The sequence below is a fragment of the Varanus komodoensis genome, unplaced genomic scaffold, assembly GCF_004798865.1.
Source record: "Varanus komodoensis strain SLA01 unplaced genomic scaffold, ASM479886v1 scaffold23, whole genome shotgun sequence".
Taxonomy (NCBI): Eukaryota; Metazoa; Chordata; class Lepidosauria; order Squamata; family Varanidae; genus Varanus; species Varanus komodoensis.
In genome coordinates this window covers 3,499,730-3,519,871 of record NW_025335627.1, presented here as the reverse complement: position 1 = coordinate 3,519,871, position 20,142 = coordinate 3,499,730, and the positions used below count along the sequence as shown (strand labels likewise).

The 20,142-nt window shown below is 43.9% G+C and overlaps 1 protein-coding gene across 13 annotated transcripts in view; it reads left to right on the top strand.

The window, feature by feature from the left end:
• The window catches only part of COL6A3 (collagen type VI alpha 3 chain), a 130,853-nt gene that overhangs the window by 74,375 nt on the left and 36,336 nt on the right, over positions 1 to 20,142 (top strand). For all 13 annotated transcript variants that reach the window (XM_044431959.1, XM_044431960.1, XM_044431958.1 and 10 more), the window contains 13 exons: positions 991 to 1,026; positions 1,896 to 1,958; positions 2,666 to 2,728; positions 3,947 to 4,009; positions 4,389 to 4,451; positions 5,062 to 5,112; positions 7,122 to 7,157; positions 7,257 to 7,319; positions 9,444 to 9,506; positions 10,685 to 10,717; positions 10,807 to 10,843; positions 10,943 to 10,954; positions 11,130 to 11,629. In XM_044431959.1, coding sequence (XP_044287894.1) covers positions 991 to 1,026; positions 1,896 to 1,958; positions 2,666 to 2,728; positions 3,947 to 4,009; positions 4,389 to 4,451; positions 5,062 to 5,112; positions 7,122 to 7,157; positions 7,257 to 7,319; positions 9,444 to 9,506; positions 10,685 to 10,717; positions 10,807 to 10,843; positions 10,943 to 10,954; positions 11,130 to 11,629 — 1,083 coding nt within the window. The remainder of the gene's footprint in view (positions 1 to 990; positions 1,027 to 1,895; positions 1,959 to 2,665; positions 2,729 to 3,946; positions 4,010 to 4,388; positions 4,452 to 5,061; positions 5,113 to 7,121; positions 7,158 to 7,256; positions 7,320 to 9,443; positions 9,507 to 10,684; positions 10,718 to 10,806; positions 10,844 to 10,942; positions 10,955 to 11,129; positions 11,630 to 20,142) is intronic.

Genomic DNA, 20,142 nt, shown 5'->3' with positions numbered 1-20,142 from the left:
TGCAAACCCCTGTATAGGGTTGCTCTGAGTTGGTTGCTACACACACACGGGCCAAGGCATAATGCAGATTTCATATAATGTGGAAGAGAGAGATTGTACCATGGACACATTCCTGGATTTAAGTGGGGACACACATGGCAACTATGAGCAAGCGCCACTGCGCCAGCCGAGGAAGGCAATATGCAGAGGAGGGCAGGACGCGCTCCAACGGGGCCAAGCTCAGGGAGCCGAGGTTCCATTTGGATGCCAGGAAGCACTTCCTGACAGTCAGGACCCCGAGGGTGTGGAGGTCGAGAGGTCGTTGAGGCCCCATTGATGCGGGTATTCAAGGATAGGCTGGACGTCCACATGGTGGGCATGTCGTGAGTGGAGCCAGGGGGCAGACTAGATGGCCCGGGAGGCCCCTTCTGACTCGCTCTCTATGCTTCTATGTGTTTTTAATGGCAATGCCCATGTCGCTGAGGCCAGGGGAGGGCAGGCAAAGCAGTGGCACGGTGGGAGCTGGTTCTCCTGGCACCATGGTGAAGGAGGCACAGCCCTGCCTATTGGTGGGGAGGCAATCAAAGAAGGCTCGATTGCCAGGCAGGGGAGGCACATTTCCTGGTCTTACGGCTTTCAAAGGGAAACGGAGAGCTGGAGGAGGGAAAGTGGAAGCTTGCTGGGTAGGACCGTGAGTGGCCATCAGCAGGGGAGCCACACTGAGGGCCAGGAGGTGGCCAAGCGAGGCAAGTGTCTGCTGAGTGCTTGGAAGCTGAGCTGGAGGGATGGCAGCAGAAAGCCAGGCGCTACGTCATGCCTCCCTCCCCACTGGCTGAGAGAGAGCCTGGCCCTGTGCTTCCGACTCAGTTTCGCTTTGATCTTCCACCTGCTTTCCCATGAAGGATGTGCAGAATAGTCCCAGGGAATCAAGGGGGAGCCTGCAGAGCACAGGTGGAATGAGGGGCTGTTGCTCGGCATGACTCTCTGTGACTGTGCTTTGTTGATTCACAGGGAGGACTTGGCAGAAGAGGACCTCCAGGAGTCAAAGTAAGTGAACTCTTGCACTTGCACAGTGCGCACATGCCCACACTGACACAGAAAAGACAAAAGGAGTCTGAGTACAAATTTGGAACTGCTGAAACCCCAGATTGGAAGAATAGGAATTGGAATGTTTTAAATTCTAATATCTGTCAGAATTCACAGAAACTTGAGAAGTACTTTGCACTTAGGAACCTTTGTCTAAGAGGTAATGCTTGGGAAATTTATAATTCAGTACTCAAGCCCTGCACAATATGCACACCTGCTAGGAGTAGCTGACCAGTTCATAAAGCTTTCCTTGGTTCTGCTCAGGTATGGTACTCGTTGGTGCAACACTATGCTGGCAGATGCAATGGATGCTCTGGATCTGAAAAGCATTTCTCGTGAATTTGATTAGGCTTCTTGTGACAGGGCTGTGCGTGTATCTCTGGGTGCACTTTTTGCCAAACCAAAGAGTTAGACACAAAAGTTGGAGTAACTTTTCAAGTAGAAAACTGAAGTGCAAGCAACATTTTGATGAATCTTGGATATAATCACAGAGCAAAGTGCTCAACATACACGAAGTGCTTGGAATCAAACATGAAGTGAGCAACCTATGTGAAGAATGAATTGGGAGCAAAAGAAGGGCAAAGGGAGTTGAAACTAGGCTGGGCATGAGGAGTGAAGGTGTGGGAAAACAGACGAGGCCTCACAGCAGAAAATCCTTAATCCTGCCAATTTCCAGATGTAGCTGTATGCCATATTCTTTGCCAGATCTTGTGACAAAAGAATGCAGAAGTTAATTATGATGTTACGAAGCCATTGAGGTTGTCTGCCCTAAATCTAGTGTTGTCAAATTTCATTACATTGACCACTCAATTTACTATATTATATTTTAGGGAAACAGAGGTGCAGCAGGACTACCAGGAGCTGCAGGAAAACAGGGTACAAGAGGGCCAGAGGTGAGAAAATCTTGCAGCTCATCTTGACAGTCAGGTTATGTGTGTGCTAGTCTACTGTATGGAAAACAACAAAAATGAGTCTTGTGGCACATCAAAAACTAATAGAGTTTAGTTATTCTCAGTTGTCAAGTTTTATAATTGTGAGCAGTGGAAACAATGTGAAGTGCAAGTGGGAAAATGGATACATAAGATAAAAAGTTGCCCATTCACAAGGGCAGCATGTCTGTGTCTGTCTGTGAGGGAGGGAGGATCAATAACTGAAGATACAGAGTTTATTATATTCCCACAGACAGTTAATTCTCAGGGGATCTTAACTAACAGTTACTTGTGCTGTGCTCAACCCTACCTCTATTTGCAGGAATTTTGTCTCTCACTGTGAAAAAGGGTTTTTTTTTTTCTCCTTCCACATTCAGAGATGGGGAAAGTTTTGAATAATTTTCTCCTTAGGCTGGGGGACAGTGTTTGTACATTCCTTTTGAAGTTTAGGAAGTGGCTGAAGGACCTTTATTTTATTTTACATTTACCCTTAAGGGTACTTGCAGCAGTGTAGAGGTTTCTGCACTCCAGGAATGCCCACAAGAGTTCTTGAGTTTTACTCATAAGAAAGAATAAATGTACAATAACTTCAAAAGTTGACCCTAGGTCTTAAGCTATTGTTATTTTGTGTGGTGGTACTGAGTTTTTTCTACCTTTGCCTATTTACACAGGGTCCACCTGGCCAAGCTGGAGCACCTGGTCTTCGGGGAGAGCAAGGCATTCCTGGCCCAAGGGTAAAAATATTGAATTATTCTTATTTTCCAAAAGGAGATCAAGCCCAGCAGGTTTTCTGCATATGACCCACAGTCAGTTGTGGAAGTCTCTGCAGCATATAAAGTGTGAGCCAAAAACTTATTTTTATGCACTTTTAGATGGGAGAAGCATCTAAAATACATCTAAAGTTGAAAGATACCCACAGTGCTTGCTTTCTGTCAGTCCAAAAGGTGTCAATCCAAGTTCTGACTTGCATTTAGGTGCTGTAACATTGTGATAGCATGCAGAGAAGTTGCAAGAATTCCCTCTGTGTAGCTTCGCATGAAGCACCAGGTTCTCACACCCCACCCCCATGCCCCAAATGCAGCAGGAGCTCATTTCACGTTAGCAGATGTCTGGCTTGTTGTTATGTGCAAACCAGGAATTGTATCTTAAAATAAACTCTAGCTTTCTAAACAAATCACAAAAACCTTCTAGCATTTGAAGCAGGGTTGGCTAGAGTTTATTTTAACTACTATTCCTGGTTCATATGCATGGGCAAGCCAGGAATCTGCTCAAATGAAGTTCAAGGCTGATGTATTTCGCTCCTGGATGTACAGGAACAGGGAGGCAGGAGCACTTGAGATAATGGTTCTGTGCTTGCACGTGTTTGTTTACACACACAATGCTAAATAATGGTTGCCATTGTGTAAGAATTCACCCAGTATGTTGGAACAAAGATCTGCAAGAGCACCATCAACCCGCCTATGAACAAAGATTGCCAGGGAAGTTTTTTTTTCCTTAAAGTTCTTGTTCTTCTATATATTATTTGTCAATAAAAGATAGTCTTCTCCACTATGGTCTCCATGATTGGCACCAACAGTATTACTGCTTTAGAATCAGCTCAAATACCTGGTTGCCCAGGCATTTTAATTAGCCGATACACTGTATTTGCTCTGCTGTACTTGCACCCTTCTTTGCCTGATTATGTTTTATTGTTTTCGTTGTACTTTATAGAGTTCTAATCTTACGCCTGCTCATTTGAAAATAATTTTTTTAAGTGTTTTAATTAATAAATGCATTTCAGGAAAATATTTTCAGTGAAAATACATTACATTACCATATTTGTAAGACATTTGTTTGTAACACTACACAAATATGTTCCTAGAAAATTATTCTGTTGTTACATATATGTGTTTAGTAAAGTTTTGTTTTAATTTTTTTGGCTTATTGCTAAGCTTCAGACCTTGTCTCCATAGGGTGCTGGAGGTCTACCTGGTTCTGCTGGGGAGCGTGGCAGACTTGGTCCTTTCGGTAAAAAAGTAAGTGATAAAGGCACTTACTGAAAAGTAAATGTTGAAATTACACTGAAAAGCAATATTGCTTTTGCATTCAAAGTGAGTTATGATAATCATCCATGGCTCCTGTTAGCATCAGCTTTTTTCATTTTAACAAATAGCTTTGAACTCTAAATGTGATAGATAAAATCTAGCAGTGCTGACAAACTCTTTAAGAGCCTGGCTTGGGGTACAAATAACCCTTAAGAGAGAGCATTCTGATCCCCGTAGATGAGGGTGCTGAAGGTGAGGGTGAATTTCCCAAGGCTACTCACGGCCTCCACAACAGGGACACCCTGATTCATAGCCATGTTTGTAGCCACCATTCCACATTGTAAGTTAAAATCACTGTTTTTAATTACAGGGTGAACCTGGTGACCCTGGTCCAAAGGGGCCCAATGGTCCACCTGGGCCTCGAGGAGAGACGGTAAGAATGCTGCTGGACTAAATGGAAACTGGGGCTAGGCCAGCCGTCCTCAAACTTTTTCAACAGGGGCCAGTTGAAAGGTGGCGGCAGCGGGTGCGGGCCGGTGAGGCGGGGGTGGCAGCTGGCACACGTGGCAAGGCAGTGACTTGCTCGCTTGGAGATCTCTGAGCGAGTTCAAAATGATCTCCAAGTGAGCAATCCGCCACCTCGTCGTGCACAGGTGCGGGGAGTCCAGAACCTCCGAGGTGGGCCAGATAAATGGGCATGGTGGGCTGGATCCGGCCCACAGGCTGTAGCCTGAGGACCCATGGGCTAGGCTAATCAGCATCATCCTGTAGAAATGAACAGAAAATCCCCTTAGCCCCACCCCCCTTTTTTTTAGAGAGAGAGATGTTGAAAAGACTGGTCACCCCACCAAGGCCAGCCCAGAGATGGCTTGTTAGTTGTTCCATAAGCCTTCTGATTAAACTCCTTTGCTTTGTTATTTCAAGGCATACACTCAGAAAAGTTTGATCTCAGTATCCTAGCTTGACAGTTTAAATTAAGCGAACACTTTTCTGCACTCCAGTATGCACTGTACATTCATCTACTGTGTCTTTACATCTTGCAGGGAGAGGATGGTCGAGACGGAGTCGGCACGGCTGGTGCTAAAGGCAGAAGGGTATGCATAGTCTCAGTCTATTTGCAATTATATGCACACCTGAAGTTTCCCCAGTCTTCAAAGCAGACTTGCAGTGCAAACAGTGCAGCTGGCTTGGGTAAAATGAAGATACATTCATATAGGATAAAATCTGTGGTGTGTGCATGCATGTAACTTGAATGCTAAATAGCATTCTGATCACCCCATCTCAAAATGTCTGTTTGCAACAGATAGTGCTGCAGAAACACAAGGAAAATACTGTAAATGAGTTGATGATCTGTCAGAATGAACAAAAGTAGAGTTTCTCAGGAAAATCTGATTCCCCCTTTGGGCAATGTGGTCCCAGAGGAAGCAGCCAGTGAATTTGGAAGGGAACAACTATAAATTGATATTGGAAGGGGTAGTTCTTCTCAGCCCCTTGACCAGCTTACAGGATCTGATTCTGAGCATTTTTGTTTTGCATTTATAGGATTCCTTTGGTAATTGTTACTATATAACCTGTGGGCCTATAACCCTAAAGTGCACTGGAATTACACTTAAAACCTGTTGAGGTCAGAGCAAAACCAGTCTATTTTATATTCTAGCATTAGCATCTTGCTTCCAATAGTAGCCAGCCTGGTCTTATAGTAGCCAGGCTAAAACCTTTTTATTTGCCCAATATTTTAATATTTAATTATTTTAACTTGGTTTTAACATTGTTATGTTCTGCTATGCTTTGTTATGCTTATTATGTTGTATTTTGATGTAATTAGTTATTGTTTGATTATTTATGGTTTGTAAGCCATCCTGGGATGTTTTGTAAAGGATGGGATATAAATATTTTTAATAAAAAAGATAAAGGCCCCAAGGGTGAGTGGTTCCCAAGCTCAAGCGAGAGTATCATTACCTATTCTGGATGGGGCTGCACTCCCTCTGAAAGGTTCGGTTCATTGTCTAGTTTGTAGTGGCTGCAACTGCACTTGCAATTGCATCCAATTCCAGCAAGGAATAAAATATTATAGGCATATTTGTTTATTTAATAACAACAACCCACGTGTACGAAAAGGCTGCATGTATTTGCCTGAACCTTAATAGGCTTCATCTGTTTAAATATAGCGAGAGAACAATGAACTTAGATAAAGTAGCACAGAGGTGCCAACACACTCTGTCCAATTCTGACAAAATAAATGTTGAGTGATTTTCCCATTCTAGGCAAGAGGAACCATAGAAACCGTAGGGTTTTCTGAAGCAAGGTTGTTATTCATACTTGAATTGAAGTGAGTGGTGTCCAGCTCAGTCCAGGCCCAATTAGCAGCTTTTCTGAAGTGGCAGAGCAAGGTTCAAACCAAACCTTGTCTTCAGTGCACATTCCACATAGCTGTTACCAGGGCTTTTTTTGTCATAGAACCCACCGGAACAGTGTTCTGGCACTTTTTTTCAATGGATTGTTCTGGCACTTTTTTTCAATGGATTTTACGAAGTGATTTTGGCGTAGCAGATCAGCAGCAAACATCATTAACATAGTGCCTGCAGGCTGCTATTGTGTCTGTGATCTGCTATCTGATAGTGAGAGATAGCTGCTCCGCTGCTTGGGATTGGTGCGTGTGCTTACTGCCGGTGGCGAGGTGAGTCCCGGCACCATTTTTTTTTTTTTTTTTACAAAAAAAAGCACTGGCTATTACACAGTCTTCCCATTTTATCTACAATGGAGTATGGAAACATACTGCACCCAGGCTGTTAGGGCTTTCCAGGTCATGACCAACTTATTACACCGAGTCCAGAAGCAACTACAGAGAGTGTCAGACATTGGACCACTGATGTGAAAAGTCCCTCATTCTTCTTCAGTGACCCTCATCCCTTCTGTCCTAAGAGAAGGCGGGCTCTAGTGCTTTGTACCAGCTGCAAAATCAGAATGACATCGTATTATTACCTGCAGTGTGGTTTACAGTGCATCAACTTAATCAATAATTCTATTGATAGTGAATGGAGAGTGGATCAGAAAATAACCTTCTTCTTGTTGTGATTCTCAAAACTGTTTCTTATTTTCACAGGGAGAAACTGGTTTCCCAGGATATCCCGGACAAAGGGTATTTAGAACACTCTCACTCATGAACTTTGTGCTAAAATGCAGTTGCTCATGGACGGTGCTTGCCAGAGAGTCAATGCCTTGTTTCTTTTCCTAACAGGGTGCACCTGGAGACTCTGGTACTGTTGGTGATCCTGGCCCCAAAGGAAGCAGAGGTCACAGGGTAATGTGGCTTTCTGTTTGATTCCAGAAGATTAAAATGAAGCCAACTGAGCCATTTTCATTCTTCACAGCAATTTTTCCCCTCTAAATCCTATTCTGTCAAAGTTTCCTCCATAGCTCTATTGATTCATAAGAAAGATAAAGGCAATTATTTCCCCAGCAATGACCAAGGCTCCAAAGTAGAGGTGGTGTAATTATTACTCACTAATAATGGCACTTTTTCTAACACCATTACTGGATTGATGTTAGTACAGTAAACCTGATAATGAAATTATCACTAAGTAGGGACCTACAATAGGAGAGCTTGCTTACATTTGAAAAACTCATTGAATGGGATCAAAATATAAATATTGGCTAATTTGAGAAAGGTCATATAATGTGTAATCATTCTAGGAATAGCTGGGATAAATATTTCCAGGAGAAGAAACATCTCCCACTTTTAGTTTACCAGGAGACTGGTCTGAGCATCTATGTACCCTGTGGTTCAACTGTACCTAGAATCAAACCTCAATATCCATAGGGTCCGATACGACGACATCTTCCTGTATCTCCTGCTCAGAGTAGGACTGTTCTATAGCTTATTGTAGAGCACTGCATAAGAAAAGTGAAACTTGCCAGCCAAGGGGCTAGCACATCCTTTACAGAGACCCTACTGTTAAAGAAAAAAGAATTTCTTACTCAGATTCCAAGAAACAATTTGTTGCCTTTGTTTACATGTAAAAATTATTGTAATGGAACATGGAAATGTTTCTGTAAACTGCCCAGAGAGTTTTGGCTATGGGGTGATATAGAATTGAAATGAACAACAACAATAATAGTGCTACTTAAGAAGAGAGGCCTGAACAAGTCCAGCAGTTCAGACCTGAAACTGGAGGGTAGAGGTATTCAAATCCACTGACTATGAATCTGAATTCACCAAGTCTCAGTTTCAAACCTGGATGTCTCCCCTTCCCAAACAGAATACAAGTTTATGTATGGACATGCACCATACTGGACAGATACAAAAGCAGAAGCAATATATGGCATAAGAGAGCACCTTAACATGACCGATGTTGTAATGCTAATAATCAATGAAGCCAAATATTCCTTGTAATATCGCACTCCTTCCACACCACATAAGACATGCCAGTTACAGAACTGTGTGAACCCATGCACAAGGATTTCTGCATACTTCCGACTAGCCCTTTTGTGCCCTCTGTTCATTTAGCTGATTGTATTTAATATGAATCATAGACATAGGAATCTGCATTGTCCGTATGAAGAAAAATGTAATATTTGCAACATGTATTTGTTGTTCTTGACCAGAGACTGCTCAAAGCAACATACAATAATTACTTAAAATAGTATAGTAAATAAAAAAGCTAATGCATGTTCAGGACAAGTGAGACCCAAACTGCAGATCACGTGTAACATCCAGCTGTTCTTGTTTATTTCCTCTGGTCTAAGCATGTGCAGCTCTGATTTGGATCAGGACCCCTGCACTCCAGGAAAGGAGAATTAAAGCATTCCCTGGCCACTGTTTATTTCCGCAAATCTCCCTCCCATGTGTATGTGATTAAAGTTTTAAAGACTCCCCATTCTTTGTTTCAGGAAGTAAACAGTGCAGGGGGAGAGTTAATCCTGCTCTTCTAAAATGAAGTTGTCCCAAATGTGCACTGGGGTTGTGCTTGCTTACACCAAAGTAAATGTCTCCGCTACACACGGCACTGTTAGGGCACTCTGTAGTTGGACTTTAAGAAGACATTACAAGTAATAGAAGAGTCACGAAACAATGACATGCTGACAAATGTTTGGGTAAATGATAATACAAGAAATGCTTGACAAATTTGTTGGGGTGGGGAGATTCCGCAGGCCTTCCTCTGCTAAAGTACAATCCAAGAGAATATTCATTATTTGTAAATTGGTTGTATTTATATGCTGCCCTATAGCCCAGTGGGTTCTCTGGGCAGCTCTGGATGGGCACAATCATGACTGTAGGGCTTGCACAAAAGGCAGAGAGGCTCGCACCAATGGTATGCAGAACCATTGCACTGACCCAACGAAGCCAAAGCGGGCACGCTCAGAAGAGCAGGTATGTATTGCATCAGTCAAGCACGTTTACAACTTGTTGCCTTTTACCCTTCAGGGAAGGGCAGGGGAACCTGGTGCACGAGGCCCAAGAGGAGAGAGAGGATACCCAGGACCAAGTGTAAGTTGCTCGTGCTATGCACATGATTAATTCAGTAGCCTGAGAATCCAAGATGTTTCGGAACACCTTTTCACATTTGTTCTACAAACGTAGTCCACGTGCTATACTTTTATTGGACGAGCCATAAACGGCACGATGCTGCGTGCACGAGAATGTCAAACGAGGAGCTTTCAGGGTAATACCCAATATATTAGCCCTAGTATGCCCATTATGCACTTTCCAGACCTGCTCTTATAACTGGAAAAGTGTTGCTTTACACAGTATCTGGTACTGCTGCTCTGCTCTTGCTTGTTCTGTTGCGCTCACGGACCCACTGTGAGTAACAGACTTGCTTCTGACAGTAATCCTGGGAACAGGTGGAAATGTTTGTTTCTGAATTAGGGCAGGTCAGTGTAACTCCCCTCTGCAAACACCACTGACCTCGTGGAAGTGAGCATTGCTACGATTTCCTCCTGTGCTCCTAGTGAGGCCAGCGATCTCTGATCCTTGTTGTGTACTGCCCCATTGGTGGGCAATTGGAAGAAGAAGCATTGAACAGGGAGTCCATTTGTTCTTCCCAGCTGAAGTGCAAAGCACTTCTGTGACTCAGTATGGAATATAATTGTAGTTTAGTAAAATATACATTAGTTGATGATCATACTGAACTGAATTAAACTGAAGGGTTTAGGTATTCAAATACACAGACTATAAATCTGAAGAATCAAAATCTTTATTTCAAAAGTGGATGTCAAAGTTTGAATTCAGCTTTTGAAAGGTGCAGCAGAAATGTTCATTTTGTTTCAGGTATTTCAAGTTTTTCTTGAGTCTTGTAACCTCCCCTGCCATATTAGTGCCATTTTCTTAAGCCTGATCTTTTTACAATGTCCATATCCTCCTTAGCTGTAGTACTAATTAGTGGTTCTCAGTATTTTCATACAAGAGATAAACCAGTGAAACTTTTGTTGTAATCGCATGAACATGGTTATTTGGAAGACAACTGTACTGCCTTTAGTGAGACACACATCTGGAATAACTACATAGAACGTTGTGTAGGAAGCATTGTTGTTGCTGTTGAGTTGATAAAAAAGGTCTACTTGTGAGTAGTCACCCACCAAATCTCAGTGTGCAGGGCCACGTGGAGCAGACCTTTACATATATGTGTTGCAGTCACAGTTACATTTTAAAATTATTTCTTACAGGGACTTAAGGGTAACAAAGGAGAAGCAAGAGATGTAAGTCAGCTACTAATTCATGGTATTGGGTATTTAGCATTTCTTCATGCTAGAAATCTGTATCATTGTCTTTTTTTTTTTCCTTAAAGGAATGTGCACTTATACGCAACATCAAAGACAAATGCCGTAAGTCTGCATATTTGGTCTCTAATGTTTTTATAGTTTGTTTTAGTGAAAGATTATGAAGCAATTGACGTCTTTTCTTTCTTTCCTTGTAATTCACAGCTTGCTGTTATGGTAAGTTCATCTTAAATTACTTAGTTTTTGGTATATCAGATCAAGAACTGATCTAAGCAGTAACCGCAAAGGACATGCACTGGCTTGAGGTAGTTGTAGAATCCTGCCCCTTGCTCTTACAAAGCAAATGTGTTTGATCATATCGTTTGATTTTTAATATATCCATAACTTGCAGGTCCAAGAGAATGCCCAATATATCCAACAGAACTGGCATTTGCTATAGATACCTCTGCTGGTGGAAGGGCGGATGTTTTCAACAGAACGAAGCAAGCTGTGCTGACAATTCTTAATGATCTCACAATTGCTGAGAGCAACTGTCCACGGGGTGCCCGTGTTGCATTAGTTACATACAACAGCGAAATCACCACTGAGATCCGTTTCGCTGACTTCCGAAGGAAGAAAAACCTTGTGAAAAAGATCGAGGACCTCCAAATTCAGCAGACATCAAAACAGCGAAATCTAGAAGCTGCAATGTCCTTTGTGGCCAGGAATACATTCAAACGTGCACGTAGTGGGTTCCTCATGAGGAAGGTGGCTGTTTTCTTCACCCATGGGCCAGCAACAACAGCAGCATCTCCACAACTGAATGAGGCTGTGATGAAGCTCTACGACGCTGGAGTCGTGCCCGTGTTCCTTACCAGCAGAGAGGACAGGGACCTTGTAAATGCACTGCAGGTTTGCGTCCTTACCCTTCTTCCCTTCTATACAGGCTCAGGTCTGGGGCTCTCTTGCTGTGCCACAGCCATCCTCCAAAAATAGTCTTCCAGGCCCCACTGCAACAGCCAAAAATCCTTAATCTTGGTACATTCTCATTGCCTTGACTCCTCTCTGCCCTCCTTTGCACCGTGACTCCCTCCCTCCCTCCTCCATGCAGAGTCAAGCACATGCCTTGCATGAGGGAGCCATGCGCATACCTGGCAGCAGAAGTTCTGTACTGCTGAGCATGGCCTCAGAGGCTTGTAGCCCACAGGGATGACGAGGAGGCCTTTGCCCATGTTGCTTCCTCAGGCAAGGTGTTTCCAAAGACAGAAGGGAACAGAAGCAAGCTGGCACTAGCCAGCTTGCTTTGATCCAGACAGAATTCTGGCTGTTCGGTGTCTTGGCATGCTTTGGGGAGAGGGGCTCCAGGGAAGGTTCTAACATTGGCTTTAATCTAATGAACCCTGCATGACGGTCTGTGCATCTGCTGGGACTTTGCTCCTGTAGTCCTTTTGCTCCCTACCCAAGATAGGCCACGCCTACAGGTTGCAAAAGGATGCTGTGGTGTGGCAGGCAAAAACCAGCACTCCTCTTTCCAGGGGCAGCTGACAGTGTTTTCACACAGGTAAGCAGTTCTGTGGATCAAAGTGAAAGAGTCTGTGGCCCCCACAGTGCATCATCAGTTCCATTGCTGTACTGCTCTAACAGGAAGGTTTTTCCTGGTGTTCTGCTGGAACGTGGCTTCCTGTACCTTGGGTCCTTCATTCTGTGTCCTGCACTTTGAGATGATTGAAAAGGGATTTTGGTACAACCATGTTTGACACCCATTCAAGCATTTGATCATATCATAAGGAAGGTTCTTAAGTAAGTCAAGATGGTGGCACCAATGAGGAGAGGGGTCCCCAGGGGTGTAGAGTCAGCACCTGGGAATAGCCAGACCCAGACTAGGAAAACAAGGGCACTGACAACGGCACTGGAAAGCAGACAGTTTACAGAAATGGGAAGCAGCAGTGGGAGCCAAAGGCAGTGGCAGTGACTTCTTGTCTTTCTGGAGTCCCATAGCAGCCATGCATGGTGCCAAGTAACCACCAAGAACTGAGATGGGAGGGGGGGAAAGCCCAAACACAGCCACTCCCCACCATTAAAAGTGTGCCTGGATAGGCAGCGGGGACCTGTTGGAGGACCCATGCTGAGCCCCAGAGTGCAGAAAATGACTGCAGACTGTTGAAAGCCAGAAAGCAGGAGCCAAGCAAAAGAAAGCCCCCCTGGAGGTCAACGGGGAGCAAGAAGTGGAAATTCCCGTGGCTGGGAAGGTCAGGGGTGGGGGGAGGCTCAGAAGAAGCAGTGACAGTGGCAACAGCAGCGAGTGACTGCACCAGGCCCCAGAACAAGGGAAGCGGCTCCTCTCCTTGAAGACCAGAGAGTGTAAGTCTAGCAGAAAAGCCCTACTGGTGGCCAATGACACTGGCTGTTACAGCAGACCCAGCAGGATACAATTTAAAAGGTAGCAGAAAGAATGAAGCAAGAAGGCCCCCTAGTAGCGATGACCTGCAATCACTGTACAATTTTTTTCCCTGCCTGAGGTCAACATGGCCTACACTTGCAACAAGTGCAAGTTAGCAGCCCGGCCAGAAGAAAAGCACTTGAGCAACACAAGTGCCCACCATCTAGGTAATAAAAGAAGATGAGTTTTTAGACAGAGCAGTGCAACTGCACCACCTAACAGTAGTACAAAAGCTAGAATGGCAACAGCCAGCTGAGGCAAAAGTAGAGAATCCTGAGGGAAGGGAAAACGAGAAGGAAACTCCCTGGAAAAGGGTGACAGGAGCAGAAGAGCTAGAAGGCACTGCAGCAGTGGAAGCAGGGGGACTCGCAACGGCTTTCAGTCACGCACAGATGAGACTGGAGCGCAGCCTGCATTGGGAGCCCTGCAAGTCATCTGGTGCAGCTCTGAGCAAGAGGCTACAGGTCAACCGAGTAGTAGCAATGATACCAAGGCTTGCAAGAACAAGAAAAGAAGAGTGCTAGTTGTGGGAGACTCCCTGTTGTGTGGGATGGAAACACACGTCAGGAAGACCTGGGGAATCATCAGGAATGCTGTTTCCCTGGAGCACAGATGAGTGAAATAACTGAAAGTTGCCAAGGCTCGAACAGTCCACTGACACGTATCCCTTCCTTCTTATACATGTGGGAGCAAATGATACTGCCAAGAGGAGCTTTGAAGAAATCATGTCAGACTTTGAAGTTCTAGGGACAAAAATCAAGAACATTGGAGTTCAGATAGTTTTCCTTTCTATCCTTCCAGTTCATAGAAGAGGAATAGTCAGGGAAAGAAAAATACTGCAAGTTAATACCTGGCTACAAAGCAGGTGCCAATGTGAGTGATTCAGATTCTGGGACTATAGGCTACACTTTCTGGAAGATGGGCTGCTGGCAAGAGATTGTTGCTGCTGTTGTTGTTGTTTAGCGAAGTTGTGTCCGACCCATCATGATCCCATGGACAACATTCCTCCAGGCCTTCCTGTCCTCCACCATCTCCCGGAGTCCACTTAAGCTCACGCCAACTGCTTCAGTGACCATCCAGCCACCTCATCCTCTGCCATCCCCTTCTTCTTTTGCCATCTATTGTTCCCAGCATTAGGCTCTTCTCCAGTGAGTCCTTCCTTTTCATTAGGTGGCCAAAGTATTTGAGTTTCATCTTCAGTATCAGGCCTTCTAAAGAGCAGTCAGGGTTAATCTTCTCTAAGAGTGAGCGGTTTGATCGCCTTGCAGTCCAAGGAACCCGCAGGAGTTTTCTCCAGCACCAAACTTCAAAGACCTCAATTCTTCAGCGCTCAGCCTTCCTTTATCATACAACTTTCACAGCCATACATTGCAACTGCGAAAACCATAGCCTTGACTATACACACTTTTGTTGGCAGGATGATGTCTCTGCTTTTTAGTATGCTGTCTAGATTTGCCATAGCTTTCCTTCCAAGGAGTAAGCGTCTTTTAATTTCTTGGCTGCAGTCACCATCTGCAGTGATCTTGGAGCCCAGGAAAATAAAATCTGTCCATTTCTTCCCCATCTATTTGCCAGGAAGTAAGAGGACCAGATGCCATGGTCTTAGTTTTCTTGATGTTGAGTTTCAAGCCAACTTTTGTGCTTTCCTCTTTCACCCGCATCAAGAGGCTCTTTAGTTCCTCTTCACTTTCTGCCATTAGATTGGTATCATCTGCATATCTGAGGTTGCTGATATTTCTAATGGCAATCTTAATTCCAACTTGTGATTCATCTAGCCTGGCCTTTCACATGATGTGCTCTGCATATAAGTTAAATAGGCAGGGGGACAATATACAGCCTTGCCATACTCATTTCTCAATTTTGAACCAATCAGTGGTTCCATGTCCAGTTCTCACTGTTACTACTTGACCCAAATACAAGTTTCTCAAGAGACAAATATGATGGTCTGGTACTCCCATCTCTTTAAGAACTTGCCACAATTTGTTGTGATCCACACAATCAAAGACTTTAGCATAATCAATGAAGCAGAAGTAGATGTTTTTCTGGAACTCCCTAGCTTTCTCCATGATCCAGCGTATGTTGGCAATTTGATCTCTAGTTCCGCTCCTTCTTCGAAATCCTGCCTGTACTTCTGGTCCACATACTGCTGGAGCCTAGCTTGTAGGATTTTGAGCATAACTTTGCTAGCATGTGAAATGAGTGCAATGGTGAGGTAGTTTGAACATTCTTTGGCATTGCCCTTCTTTAGAATTGGAATGCAAACTGACCTTTTCCAATCCTGTGGCCACTGTTGAGTTTTCCAAATTTGCTGGCATATTGAGTGCAGCACTTTCACTGCATTGTCTTTTAGGATTTTGAATAGCTCAGCTGGAATACCATCTCCTCCACTAGCTTTGTTGTTGCTCAGACTTCCTAAGGCCCATTTGACTTCACATTCCAGGATGTTTGAATCGAGGTCAGCAACCACCCCATCAGGGTTATCAGGGATGTTAAGATCTTTCTTGTATAGTTCTTCTGTGTAATCTTGCCACCTCTTCTTAATCTCTTCTGTCTCTGTTAGGTCCCTGCCATTTTGGTCCTTTATCATGACCATCTTTGCCTGAAACGTTCCCTTCATAGCTCCAATTTTCATGAGGAGGTCTCTGGTCCTCCCTATTCTGTTGTTTTCCTCTGTTTCTTTGCACTGTTCTTTTAAGAAGGCATTCTTATCTCTTCTAGCTATTCTCTGGAATTCTGCATTCAATTGGGTGTATCTTTCTCCCTTGTCTTCCCTTATTTCCTCAGCTATTTGTAAAGCTTCCTCAGACAGCCATTTTGCTTTCTTGCACTTCTTTTTCTTTGGGATGGTTTTATTTGCTACCTCTTGTACAATGTTGTGAACCTCCATCCACAGTTCTTCAGGCACTCTGTCTATCAGATCTAATTCCTTAAATCAATTTGTCACCTCTACTGTATATTTATCAGGAATATGATTTAGGAAATACCTGAGTGGCCTAGTGTTTTCCCCTACTTTCTTCAATTATGCCTAAATTTTGCCACAAGAAGCTCATAATCTGAGCCACAGTCAGCTCCTGGTCATGTTTTTACTGAGTTATACAGCTTCTCCACCTTTGGCTGCACAGCACATGGTCAGTCTGAGTTCTGTGCTGACGATCTGGTGATGTCCATGTGTAGAGTCATCTCTTGAGTTGTTGGAAAAGAGTGTTTGCTATGACCAGCGTGTTGTCTTGATAAAATTCTGCCAGCCTTTGCCCTGCTTCATTTTGTAACAAACTTACCTCTTATTCTGGTTATCTTTTGGCTTCCTACTTTAGCATTCCAATCCCCCATGATGATAAGGACATCATTTTTTGGTGCTAATTCTAGAAGGTGTTGTAGGCCTTCATAGGACCGCTCAACTTCAGCCTCTTCAGCACGAGTGGTTGGGGCACAGACTTGGATTACTGTGATGTTGAATGGTTTGCCTTCGATTCGAACTGAGATCATTTTGGAGAGTGTATCCCAGGACTGCTTTTCCTACTCTTTTATTGACTATGAAGGCTACTCCATTTCTTCTGAGGGATTCTTGCCCGCAGTAGTATATCTGATGGTCATCTGAATTAAATTCACCCATTCCTGTCCATTTTAGTTCACTGATTCCTAAGATGTCGATGTTCAGTCTTGTCATCTCTTGTTTGACCACGTCCAGCATGCCTTGATTCATGGATCTTATGTTCCAGGTTCCTATTGAGTTTAGATCTCTCCTTTCACCACCAGATACATCTGCAACTGAGTGTCCTTTTGGCTTTGACCCAGTCGCTTCATTCTTTCTGGTGCTACTAGTACTAGCCCTCTGCTCTTCCCCAGTAGCATATTGGACACCTTCTGACCTGAGGGGCTCATCTTCCGGCGTCATATCTTTTTGCCTTTTGGTACTGTCCATGGGGTTTTCATGGCAAAGATACTGGAGTGGGTTGCCATTTCCTTCTCCAGGGGATCACGTTTTGTCAGTGCTCTCTGCTATGACCTGTCCATCTTGGGTGCCCCTGCACGGCATAGCTCATAGCTTCACTGAGCTACGCAAGCCCCTTCGCCACAGCAAGGCAGCGATCCATGGAGGGCCTGGCAAAGGATAGGTTGTATGTTACCACGGCTGGAAAGGTGTTTGGCCAGAGCACATTCACACTTTATGTTAAAGATACATGATCTCTGCCAAGAAATACAGGAAGCTGAGCTTAGCAACTCTGCCATGGAGTCCCACAGGGCTCCATTTTGTCCCCCTTGCTATTCAACATCTACATGAAACCGCTGGGAGAGGTCATCAGGAGGTTTGGGCTGCGGAGTCATCAGTATGCTGATGACACACAGCTCGACCTCTCCTTTTCAACTAATCCAGGTGAGGCAGGGGCTGTCCTGAACCGGTGCCTGGCCAAGGAAATGGGCTGGATGAGGGCCAATAAACTGAAGCTCAATCCAGGTAAGATGGAGGTCCTGTTGGTAGGTGATTCGATTTTCTGGGTAACTGATTTGGGCCCTGCCCTGGACGGGGTTGCACTCCCTCTAAAGGACAGGTTCCGCAGCTTGGGAGTGCTCCTTGACCTGGAGCTGTCCCTGGAAGCCCAGGTGACGGTGGTGGCGAGAAGCACTTTCCTTCAGCTTCGACTGATCCATCAGCTGTGTCCTTACCTGGAGGAGAACTGCCTAGCAACAGTGACACATGCACTGGTTACTTCCCACTTTGATTATTGTAACGTGCTCTACATGGGGCTGCCCTTGAAGACAGTCCGGATACTTCAGATGGTGCAAAATTGAGCTGCCAGGATGCTGTCGGGGACTGGTCGTTATTTTCACATAATTCCAGTCCTCTATCAGCTCCATTGGCTTCCCAGCGAAGTCCGGGCTCAATTCAAGGTGCTGTACCTATATTCAAGGTACCTATAAAGCCCTAAACGGCTTGGGACTAGGATACCTAAAGGAACGCCTTTTTCCCTATATGCCCTCCTGCCCCCTAAGATCGGCAGCAGAGACCCTCCTCCAGGAACCCTCTTTGAAGGAGGTCAGGAGACAGAGTACTCAGAGGGGAGCTTTCTCTGTAGTGGCGCCCCAACTATGGAATGCGCTCCCTAGAGAGTTCTGCCTGGCGCCGTCATTATGTGCTTTTTGGCACCAGGTCATGACCTTTTTATTTGACCAATATTTTAACATTAACCAATTTTAATTGTATTTGATTTATTTAATTTATTTTAAATATGTTCATTTTATGGTCAGTTCATGAAATAGCCAATTTATTTTATTTGGGATTTAGAATAATGCTGTAAGCCATCCAGCAATGACAGTGATGGACAGCCTGTAAATTCCCTAAATAAATAAATAAATAGTAGCTCAGTTGAGAGCATCTAGATTAATATAAATGGAACTAGAAATAAAAGGAACACAGTGGTTAGTAACCACCCAGTCAAGTAGAAGACAATAATCAAACTTTTGAAAAGCAAATTGCCAGTGTTTCAAGGAGGCATGATGTCATCATTATGGAGGACTTCAATGTCCCCAGTATCAGCTGGGAGACAAATTCTGTCAAACAGAGTTCCTCCAAGAGATTCGTAACCTGTGTTGCTGATAACTTCCTCCAACAGAAAGTGAAGGAAGAAACAAGAAGAACAGCTATCCTTGACTTGGTAGAAACCAACAGGGAAGACCTAGTGGACAAAGTCACAGCTATGGGAACTCTGGGGAAAAGCCACCATGCCATACTTGAATTCTTGATTCTGAAGGAAGCAAAAGCCAAATGTAGCCAAACATGTACCCTGGATTTCAAAAAAGCCAATTTTAATCAATGCAGAACAATGTTAAGTAAAAGGAGTCCAAGATGGTTGGGATTTTTTTTGAAAAAAGGAAATTCCAAAGACATGATCACAAACAATTCTAACATGGAAAAAGGGGAGAAGACAACAGGAGAAGCCCATGTGGCTTCACAAAAAGCTTAGAGAAGATCTGCAAACAAAACAGGACATGTATAGGAAGTGGAAGGAAGGCCAGGCTAGAAAATAAGAATACAGGCAGGTAGCACAGAATTGCAGGGACGGCATCAAGAATGCTAAAGCTTGAAATGAACTGAAGCTAACAAGTGATGCTTAAAGTCACAACAAACTCTTCATCAGATATGTCCAAAGTAAAAGACAGTGGAAAGAAAAGGGTGTGCAACTACTCAATGTGGATGGGGAAATGATAACAGATATGCTCAGTACCTACTTTGGTTCAAACTTCTCCCAAAAGAATAGCTATGACCTTCCTGATGAAGGGGAAGTGCAAATTGAAGGGGCAAGATGGCAGTTCAAGACTGACAGGCAAATGGTCAAGGATGATCTAATTGGGTTGAATGAGTTCAAATCTCCAAGTCCTCATGAACTCCATTCTAGAGTCATAAAGGAACTAGTAGAAGAACTCTCAGAACCACTTTCTCTTATCTTCAAGAAATCATGGAGGACAGAGGAAGTTCCAGATGACTGGAGAAGGGCTAATCTTGGCACCATCTTCAAGAAAGGAAAAATGATGAACCTGGGAACTACAGACCAGTCAGTCTGGGAAAATTCTTTTTAGTCTGAGCAGATTATAAAGAAGTCAGTCTGCAAACTGCAGACTTGAAATCAATGCAGTCATTACTAGAACACTCTTGGAAACCAAATCTTTTGTGACAAATATGCAGTGTTTGAAGAATGATTCTCAAACCTACTTAGCTAGCTAGCTCTGTATCAAAGAACGTATGTACAGGACTGCAAAATATTGTGAGCTGCACAACTATCTAGCCCAGATATGGGCTATTGTAGCGGCATATAAATTTATTGCATAAATAAAAAGAGCCAAACATGAAGATCAGACTAGACTGATTTCTTTTTTTACTGCATAACCTCCCTGATGGAGTGTGGAAATGCTGTGGACATAAGCTATCTTGACTTGAACAAAGCTTTCAACAAAATGACCCATAATCTCCTGATTAACATACTAGTTG